This window comes from Python bivittatus, unplaced genomic scaffold, assembly GCF_059951505.1.
Source record: "Python bivittatus isolate LINGU-HERP-01145 unplaced genomic scaffold, Pbiv_v1 ctg000610_np1212, whole genome shotgun sequence".
Lineage (NCBI taxonomy): Eukaryota > Metazoa > Chordata > Lepidosauria > Squamata > Pythonidae > Python > Python bivittatus.
Window position 1 is genome coordinate 4,314,312 of NW_028277088.1, and position 10,767 is coordinate 4,325,078.

General features: G+C 47.5%; 1 protein-coding gene across 1 annotated transcript; it reads left to right on the plus strand.

Annotated features, from left to right (window-relative positions):
- The first annotated feature begins 1,189 nt into the window (after positions 1-1,189).
- LOC103061713 (uncharacterized) lies at positions 1,190-8,383 on the plus strand. The gene is made up of 2 exons (XM_007443325.4): positions 1,190-1,444; positions 3,697-8,383. The coding sequence occupies exon 2, from the start codon at positions 4,463-4,465 to the stop codon at positions 5,573-5,575; it is 1,113 nt and encodes a 370-aa protein (XP_007443387.1). The 5' UTR covers positions 1,190-1,444; positions 3,697-4,462; the 3' UTR covers positions 5,576-8,383.
- The last annotated feature ends 2,384 nt before the right edge of the window (positions 8,384-10,767 follow it).

Sequence of the window (10,767 nt, forward strand, 5' to 3'; positions counted from 1 at the left end):
AACACAGGACTCTCAAATAAGCATATTTCCACATTGGCCAAAGAACATATAAATAGAAGAACTGCATAAGATGAAGTCCGCTACTGCGTTTACCAAAGGGGGTCCCAAAACTTAGTCCTGGATTTTGCAAGCTCCATTTCATGGTGGTTCCCACCAAGATATCAAATCCTTAAAGCTACACCCAGGTGGAGGTCGGTGTTTTTCACTGGCTTAATCCCGTCTCCCTATCCCAGGAAAGCGTCTTCACTGATCTCCCTCCTTCAGGCAATATTGTTTAACCTTCCGGTGAGATGTCAGGTATGAGCAGACACAATTACTGTAACAGGAAAGTGGAGAGGCCCCTTTTAAAATTATATATATATATCAGAAAATACTTGGAAAGAATTTAGTGTTACTGGATTAACAAAGGGAAAATCCTTTTCGCTTGCAACTCATTGCATGAGTACGAATGTGACGGATGATTCTGAATATCAGTGCAGAAATCTGTTGACTTGTTCAACGCCATTGATTTTTAGTTTAGGGTAAATCAGTGTTTCTCGACCTTAGCCGCCTTAAGATGGGTGGACTTCAACTCCCAGAATTCCCCAGCCAGCATGCTGGCTGGGGAATTCTGGGAGTTGAAGTCCACCCATCTTAAGGCGGCTAAGGTCGAGAAACACTGGGGTAAATCTTGGGGTTTGGATTATGGCGGGGAGAGGCAGCGGGGCCTCACTGGACAGAAAGGCTTGTATACAGCCCTCCGATCGGGCTTTCGGTTTTCTTCACGACACCCCTGTGAGGTAGGCCGGGCTGAGAGGCACCCGCCCCCAATGTCCTGGGCAGCTTCCGTGGCCAAAGGGGGCTCAAACCCCGGTCTCCCCCGCAGCACCGCCACGGAGCAGCCCGGCATTCGGGGTTTGCCGAACCCGAGGGCTGCCGAGGCCCCAGAGGCCAGTGGGTGCTGAGGACTAGTCCCTTGAACGGCTGCTGCTGCAGGCCCCGAGGGGGCTACAATGTTGCAAGCTTTCATCCTCTTCCTTCCGGAGAGCATCGGCTTTAGGGCAGCTCCGTTTTCAGCCGCCTGCATCCCCGCCCAGGAGCCCCTCGGTCTGCTCGTCCCTGGGAAATGGGGGGCTGGCGGGCAAGAACTACAATTCCCAGGAAGCCTTGCGCCCCGAGCCCGTGCCAAGGTCCTGGCATGCAAGCGTGGTTCTGGAGACGGCGATTTCCGGGGGTGGGGGAGCGAGATTCCCGGAGGAGGCGCCCCTTTCCTCGCCGGGGCGCCCTTTGTACGGCTCCTGACGGCCGCGCCGCCCTGCCCGGGGACGGTCGCCCGCGCTTTGTTGAACGCGGCCCCCGCCCCGCATCCTGCGCTGCCTCCTCCCCCCCCCGCGGGTCGTCGCCTCCCTTGCAAACGGAGCTCAGCCCCCCATCTCCGGGGCCGGGAAGGATCGCGCGCCGCCCGGTAAGGCCGCTTCCACGTCCTCCCCCGGCCGCCCGCCCGCGTCCGAGTCTGCCTCCGCCTCCCCCCTCCAAGCCCCAGGGGGTCCCACGGTGCAGCCACCCCCCCAGCTCCCCGATTTCCATTTGGACGGCAGTCAGTTACTGGCGCGTTCACACGACGCGTCCAGCGGAGGGGTTCAGCCGTTGTGGGAACGCAGCCGTTCGCTTGGCATGCGGGGACGGCGAAGCCAGGCCCTAAAGCCCCAAGCTGGGCTTGCTTGGGCATGGCCTCTTGGGGAATGCAGCCCACGTGGCGGGGTGACCCTGGTTCTGCAGGTTGTGTGAACCCAGTCAAGACCAACGGGGTGGGGGCTCTTGGAGAGACTGAAAGAGCATCCATTCACCATCTGGGCAGATCTCAGACGCTGCTGGTGCCCCCTTGGCATAGTGGGATCCGAAGATGCTACTCCTGCCCTTAGGCTGGCCCAGGTGCAATTTCCACAGTGTCTTCAAGGGGCAGCCCGTGGCAGTAGTCAAGGCTGGCCCGAAGCTATTGGATGAATCATGACTCACAGGGCAAAAAAGCTCCAAGTTGATTTAAGACTTCCCTCCCGGATGTTTTTCTTTTTTCTTTTTAAATTTTTATTTATTAAGATCTTTTTCATAGAACAAAAGACAAATCAAAAGAGAAAAGAAAAGAGGGAGGGAGGGAGAAAAAGAAAACAAAAATTAAGAAATATATGAATGACTTCCAACCCTCTCTTCAACAGATAATTAAAATCATATTGTCCCTCCTCCCTCTGGGGTATTGTACAAGTCCGTGCAGCCCCTCATTTAATCCACATTCCCAATCGTTAAATCCATAAATCCTCATTTCATTTCTTTCTTCTTTCAGCAAAAAGTCCGTATAAGGTTCCCAGTCTTTCAGAACAGTTTTTGTTGTTTTTTCGCTGGCCAAACAGGTCCATTTGGCCATTTCTGCAAATTCAGACATTTTCACAACCCTCCTGGCTGTTTTTCCATCGCCCCCAGGCGATCCTTCAGCCCCTTCACCATCATCCAACCCCAGATTACTCCAAGACAGCCCTTTGAGGTAGGCCAGTCAAGGAACAGGCAGAGCAGGGATTTTAAGAATGTTCTTCATTGCTGTAGAGCAGTGTTTCTCAACCTTGGCAGCTTGAAGATGGGTGGACTTCAACTCCCAGAATTCCCCAGCCAGCCATGCTGGCTGGGGAATTCTGGGAGTTGAAGTCCACCCATCTTCAAGCTGCCAAGGTTGAGAAACACTGTTGTAAAGTAAGAGCAGAATCTTGAAAACTTGTCCAAGTTTCTCTCTGTCCCATCTTGTACTAAGCACAATCAAGGCAGGGTTATTTGAAGTTGCTTTCCCAGGACTGCTAATTTCTTCTCCAGCTACCAGAGTCCCAAAAGCTAAGAAAGGCCAAAGGTAACGTTAATCCTGGATTTTGCAAGCTCTGTTCCATGGTCGTTCCCACCAATATGTCGAATCCTTAAAGCTACCCCCAGGTGGAGATCTGTGTTTTTCATTGTATTAATCCCGTCTCCCTATCCCAGGAAAGCGTCTTCATGAATCACCTTCCTTCATGCAATATCATTTAATCTTCCGGTGAGATATCAGGTATTAACAGACACAACAGCGTAACAGGAAAGTGGAGAGGCCTCTTTTAAATTGTTTTAAAAATGCATGGAAAGTATAATTTTACTGGATTAACCAAGGGAGCCCCCCTCTTTCTAATCTCTTCTGCACCCACTTCCCAGTGGTTTGCTCCAGCTTTCCACCACCTCTTTGAAGGATGATGGGAATAGGGTTGGCGTTGCTTGAAGGAAGCATTCAGATCAGTTCCTAGGCTGGGCCAGATGTGGGCATCCACCGGAGGGTCAAAAAAGTCAAGATGGCAGGCCAAATGGTTCAATCCATGCATGGTTGTGGCTGCCATTTTGACTCTTTTGACCTACTCCCATGGACACCCATGGGCCAGTTGTCTCTCCACCTTCAACCTGGAAAGCGATGCTTTCCAATCTGACATTTTCCAGCTAAATTAGGATGACATCCCCAAATAAACCACCATTGGCTGGTTACTCTCACTCCACTGATATAAGCAGGTTTAGTTCCAAGCTGTAATTTTATCCCTGAAATATAAAAGAGAATGCAGGGAGGGAGTTAAAATAAGGTGGGAAGAAAACAAGAGAGGCTGCAGACAAATATATTTCATAATCCCAATAAGGCATGTTTCTTCTTTTTTAATCAAACAGACAAAGGCGAAGAATATCACCCAAAGAAGTATCATGAGGACTAGAATATCAGCACATTGATTATGACAGCGCATCTCCTGTTGTAGTGGAAGAATGAAGTTGCCAATGAAAAATCTGAGCCGAAGGTGAAAGATTCGTTTGAACCCCCTTGGGCAAACGCTGTTTCATTTCTCAGCGAAAAGAAAAATAACACAGAACTTTTAATTATCTTTTTCCCTGCAAAGAAAGCTTACCAGGAAAATGGCAGCTTCATATTGATCCTGCCTTAGGTGGCCATCCGTCCATAATCCCTCTATAATCCTGAAGCCATATTGGTATCTGAAGTGTAAGAAAACAAAATAGGAAAAGCAAAATCTCAAAAGGAGCTAGAAGATCCGTTTAGTTGAACAATCAATAAGAACTGCATATTAGTGACTAATGTAACAAGGGTTTTGGTATCAAGAGATAATCTGCAGAGCTATCGAAAAATTTTGCAGGGGAAAAACCGTTCGGATGAGTTCCAGGGCAGTTTCAGAGTTCATAAAAGGGTGGAGTGTATGAACATGATAAAAAGGATATCAAGGAAATGTTAATAGTCCTCAAGAAGATTTGCTTGGGAAAAACACTCTGTGACCCGGCCTCACCATCACCTCTGTCTTCCCATCTAAAGCAGACGGAGTTCATTCACATACATGGCGGTTGCAAGAAAAGGGGACCACCACGTGATGAGGCCAACAGGTTAACGCAGTTCCAAACTGCACCGAGAAAAGAGGAGTTTTCATAGGAGATGCCAAAAACTCGAAGGCAGATGGGATCGCAGGAGAGAGACGTTTGTGAAAATGCAGGCAGTCCAAAGATGGTTCATAATTCTTGGGGAATTCAGATTAAGAAGGAAATAGAGATGAGTACAGAATGGAAGCTCTCCATGGGAGAGGGTTTGGCCCTGCATTTGGGGTCTCTGCATGGAGACAAGTCGCCGGACGCAGCCGAACAAAAGCACCAACCAAGTCCAAAGAGAGATTCCAATTTTCCTCCAGAATTTCAGCCGGACGACAAACCAGGGAAGGTCGCCATACGTGCCAGTAGTCTTGTGGACGCCTCCCAAATTAGCATCAAAGAGGAAGATCTAGAACACCCTGTGTGCAAGCGTGCGCACCACCAAAACCCCGTCCTGCGTCTGGCTCAAAGGATCAAAAAGGAAGCCGACGTGAGCGGAGAGTCCGCCCTGGAGCCAGAGCTTGGGGGGAAAGTTGGCCCGCCATCGGTTTTGCTCAAAAGTCACACCACTGCTGTTTTTGCAAAACACTGTGGCGTTGCCAAAGGCAAGAAAAATAGCCCCATAGTGCAGGAAGATCAGAAAGGAGAGAAAATATTCGCCTGCCCGGTGTGCGGCAAAGAATTCAATCAGAAGTCTAACCTCACCCGGCACCACAAAATCCACACCACGGAAGGGCCGTACAAATGCCCCAAGTGCGGGGAAAGTTTCCGCATGAACCGGCAACTCGTCCGGCACCAGCGGATGCATCTGAGCGACCCGTTCAAATGCACGGAGTGCGGGAAAAGCTTCAGCCGGCGCTCCAATCTGATCAGGCACCAGAAAATCCACACGCGGGAAGCCCCTTACCAGTGTCCCGAGTGCGAGAAAACATTCAATCAGAAAACGAATCTTTTCCGACATCGGATGATTCACATCCAAATGGGCCCTTGCAACTGTACCAAATGTGGGAAGCTTTTCACGCAGAGGAAGAATCTTGTCAAGCATCAAAAGCTGCACCTGAGCGAGGGGGCCCACAAATGCTTTACTTGCGGGAAGCAATTTCGGCTGAAAAAATACCTTCGGCGACATCAGAAAATCCACAATCGTGAGGCACCAAGTATTCATAAAACTCAGGTGGAGTGACTGGGTTTCTGGCAAGAAGAACTGGAATCCCGGGCTAGTGGAAAACTCAGAATGGCAGTACAGCGCGTCCTCGCTTAGTGACTGCCTCATTTAGCGACCATTTGCAGTTATGATGGTCATGAAAAAGTAACTTTGCGACCAGTCTTCGTATTTACGACCTTTGCAGGTCTGTAAAGCAAAGGAAAGCTGAAGGAAGATTGTAAGCACAGTTGTGGTTTCACTTAGCAACTGCTGTGTTTTACAGTCATGTTGCCGGTCCTAATTGTGGTCGTTAAACAAGGACTCCGTGTAGACATACTTAGATATGGAGCTGATCCTCAATGAAATACAGATTTCAATTGGTTAATTAACAATATTCTTTGCAATCTGCTGGGAGTTAAAGCAGTGTGTTTTCACGATGTGCATGTGCTACTTTGAGGGACTAATTTTGTGTGTATTCTCCAGGAACACAAAAGGTAATGCTGAAAGGAATAGAATCCATGTTCTGCCCCATGGAGGCGTGGAGGGTACCCAATTTCTAGTTGCCAAGATACTTTCCAAAGAAATCAAGTTGGAAAACCCAGTAGCTAATTTGATTTCTGTTGGTTAAACATGTTGACAGCTTTGTTCTGCTGAACAATTTACCTCCTCGTCCACCACTAACAAAAATTGTGCAAAATTAAGCGAGGTTATAAAAATCTGGATTTGCATAAGATGTACAAGATGATTTCAGGGTTGTTTTTGATGGAGAGCTACATATATGTAATTTTCTTTAGAAACTCAGCCCAGGGACCATGTTGTTAAAGGAGGACTAGGTAGCCCCACTTCCTGTCATCTCTAGCCAAGATGTTAGGCCTTGTGGGGTAAACCAGACAGGAATCACAACCAGATGAGCTAATTTCACTTTAGTGTAAAGCTACACTGACAGAATCTTGCAAGTCTGAAAGTACAATCCTCCCGCTGTCTCCTTTACAGCCCGCGAAACTAGGGAGGGTCCCTTCTGAGCCTCTTACCCCACCCACTATCCAGCTGTGGGCTATGCCTTCTCTTATCTGACCTTTCCCTTGGCAGCATCTCTGCCCAGTCTCCCAAGGCCTTTCCCACATACCACTACACAACATGGCTTATGGTCAAGGACAAGGGGAATTCAAAAGCATCTGGAGGGATTCTGGTCCTTGATATAGTCCTGCCAGGGCCTGAATAAAACTTGATCTCGATTCTGCTTCCTGAATTATGCAGTAAGATTCCTCTTTGCAACTATCTAAAGGAAGCCAGGAAGTTGTGTCTAGAAGTTGGAGCCAAGATGCACCAAAACTGAGGTCAGGATCTAGCCTAACTCAGACGACCTTCCTAGCCCTTCCAGTCTAGGTGGGAATCAGTGGCCAACTCGGGTGGATAGAGACAGTCCAAACATACCATGAAGACCACACCCCATGCAATAGCCCAAGAATAGCCTCAGGAATGTGTTCCTGATTTTTGGGGGGAGGGGGCAGACAATAATTGACAAAAAATGTGTTACAGGCATCTGAAAGTGTCAGCCTTCCCAGGTAGGCCAGACAGGAAACACAACCAGATGAGCTAATTCTACTTTATTGTAAAGCTACATTGACAGAATCCTGCAAGTCTGAAAGTACAGTTCTCCCCTGGTTTCCTTTATAGCCCAAGAAACTAGGCAGGGTCCCTTCTGAGCATCTTTCTCCATCCATTATGCAGCTGAGGGCTGTGCTGTCTCTTATCTGACTGTTCCTTGGGCAGCATCTCTTCACCTCATCTCCCAAGATCTTTCCCACCTACCATTACAGAAAGCTTGCTATAGAAGAAATCATATGAAGAGAATCTGAAGAGTTTTGGGTTCTGAGCATTTCAGGATTTCTACTTGCATGGCCCTGCTGGAAATTGCAGTGCGACACATCTGGTTGGCAGCAAGATAAGAGAGGACGCATTAGGGAGTCTTACCGTTCCCCCTTCTCCTTGAAAGAGAAATTTACATTTGTACGAAAAGCTTAAAAAGTATAGAAACTCCTCAGTTTTATGCCTAGAATTCCTACATCCTCATTTTAAGCACAACTTAAACAACAATCAGGGTTTGTCTTAAAAATGGCTTGTCCAATCTCTAGCTATGATTCTGTGACTTGATATGCCCGCCCATATTGTTTTCTTGGCATCAAGAGGGAAGTGATTCGCAATTGCCTTTTCTGGCATGTTTTCCTGACTAGCCTACAACCCTGGGATTTGCTGGTGTTCCCATCCAAATATTAGGCAGAGTATGAGTTGAACAAGTAAATAAATAAACTGAATTATGAGTGGTCTCTGCTTTAGACTGTAATGCATCTTAAAAAGTCAAGTTTTTTCCAAGTTGAACTCAATGTCTGGTGTCTTCATGAACATCTCCGTGCAGTTTTCTTATCAATAAACGCCTCCTCCTCTTCCCCCTCCTCCTCCCCCCTATCTTCTTCTTCACCTCATCCATCTCCTCCTCCTTTCCCGATGTACCCTACAGATCTGGGGTTTCCTGATGGGCTCTCATCCAGGTACTAACCTGGTCAGAAAACCTTAGCCACCTTCCTCCAGAAGGACCCCCCTCAATTTTTTTCTCTTCTGCCCCCCAGATCTCCATAGCTGAAATTCAGGACAGACCTCAGTCTGCAAAGATCAGAGTTTACTCAGAAGCCAAGAGAGCTAATTAGTCAGCAGGGCAGTAAATCCATACAATCCAGCCGAGACAATCTCATTTGCGAAATCAGTGGCACCGCAGGTTGTTCTGGCTGATGGGAGAAGGTGGGTAGAAAGAAATTGCATATGGATCAGAGCTCAGGGTGCAAAACTGGGTCACTAATCTAACAGCTTGGCCGCCCTAATCCTTTCTGAGCGAGGGCACGGGATGAACTGGAACCTTGTCCCGTTCCTACTCCTTTGCTTATGGAAACCAAACTTTGGGTTTGAAAATAAAATCTGCCTTTATGTAACTTTGGCCACATTAGAGAGAGAACCCAAAGGATTAAAGTGTTCAGAAACATTTTGTCTTCTGGGCAGGTGCTGAGAATAAATATTGGAGGAGATTATCATTGGATTAACACTGGGGAACATTCAAGTCTGTTCTGCATAACTAATCGACGAAGAGGAAAAAGGAGATTTCCATCTTGCTGTTGTTTGCTAGTCAGGAACTCGTTCGTGTTTTTCTGCAACAAAGAGAGTTGGGTTTTTTTTTTAAGCTTATTTTCCAGGGTGCACTTTGGAGCATGGATCGTGGTCAGATACAGTACAACCCTCCCCCCCCCAATCCCAGGCACCTATAACTATAAACTCTACATTTTACAGTACTTATGAAACTAAAGAGTGCCGAATCTCATCATCTTGCAGGATTTCAGCAATTGGAGAGGAGATGGCATCGTGAGTTCAGGAAGTTTGGCCACCCCAGTTATGGGGTTCAGTTCCAACCGACATGGGGCTGCAGGCAAACATGGTGTCTTTCCTGAATGGATTAAACCAGTGTTTTTCAAACTTGGCCCCTTTTAAGATGCATGGACTTCAACTCCCAGAATTCCCCAGCCAGCACGGCTGGCTGGGGAATTCTGGGAGTTGAAGTCCACGCATCTTAAAAGGGGCCAAGTTTGAAAAACACTGGTTTAAACACTCACCTTGTTCTCCCCAAGCAGAACAGATGGGAGAAAGTTTCTTAGGATTATGTTTTAAATAAAAGCAAAGACTGGTCATGAGGATGAAGGGAAAAAACAAAACAGATGCTGTGTCTGTGTGTGTGTAGTGGTGGTAGCTGTCATTTAATATTTCAAGGTTGAGGCACTCAGTTCCACAATGACTCTGGGCGACTGACAATTTAAAAAGAATTTAAAAGAAAGCCACATATAGCAAAGAAAAGGGAACACAGAGCACCCTGTAACATGAGACGGGTACCAAAAAAACCTCCAAAGGGGCATAAGCAACAGAGATGCTGGTTGCCAGGGCATCTGCAGCAAGGTCAAAAGCTGCAACTGGCAACGCGATGCCCACCAACTTGCAGCTTTTTGACCCACTGCCTATCCCTTTCTCTAAGCACCCTGTTTTTCCACTCCAGTCCCCTTTGGGCATTCCTAGCCTCTGGGGTTGCCAATTTGGGGAGGGGGCTTCCAGATAAGATTGCTCCCAGGGCAAACATCCAAAGGCCATTGATCACATTTCTGTCTTTCCTACCCCATTTTCTAAGAGAAGAAAAAATATTGGAGGGTTAACTGATGCAAGACCATTATTAGGTGGGCATGTAGCTAGAGATGTGCAGCTCTCCAATTTGCACGTTCCTTGGCTGAGCCCAATAGTGCAAGACTTTCTGAAAATTATTCCTAAAATGTTAAGGGGAAGATGCTCGGAAGTTGTGTTCCAAGCAACTAAATTCATTTTTTTTTTTTGGCAGTATTATGGCAATTTGCCATTGCTTTCTTCCAGGTTTTGTCCTGGTGGTCTCCCATCCATCTAGCCAGACAAGACAGTGATTTTCTGAAACCTGATCATGACCCATACTTCAACCCTTTTAAGCCATGTTCACACTAAACACTTAAGGCAAAGTATTGTCGAAGGCTTTCACGGCCGGCATACGATGGCTGGTGTGGGTCTTCCAGGCTGTGTGGCTGTGTTCTGGAAGTTTTGTTCCCTAACAAGCAGCCACTCAGTAACCCAACCCCACCCACACACCCCCAATCCCCCCTTCCCCCCCCCCTCAGATCTCTATAAACACCCACAAAAGGGCCACATCACCCTGGGCACAGAGAGAACTGCTCCTGTCTGTGCTCCTGCACTCTGAAGATGCCGGTCACAACGATGCTGGCGAAACGTTAGGAAACAAAACTTCCAGAACACGGCCACACAGCCCGGAAGACCCACACCAGCCACTTAAGGCAGTCAGCCACACCTGATCATGGTTTAGTATGCCTTGGACTCTCCACTGTGGCTTGTAAAATCCTGGCATTTTGGCCAGGAACGTTGAGTCAACCCAGCCAATAAGTGAACCATGGTTAAACCATGGCTTATAATGCATTCCCAACTTTAATGTGGGGGGGAAAAAACCTCTCTTCCTTACCAGAAAGGAAGATTAAAATAATTACCAGTTGATTTTCCTGAGAAGACTTGGAATTGAAAAACTGTTGGCTCATGCAAAACTGGCTGGGGAATCCTGGGAGTTGAAGTCCACACATCTTAAAGTGGCCAAGGGTGAGAAACATGCT

Coding starts and splice junctions, on each gene's coding strand:
- LOC103061713 (XM_007443325.4), top strand. CDS start 4,463: ATGCCAAAAACTCGAAGGCAGATGGGATCGCAGGAGAGAGACGTTTGT.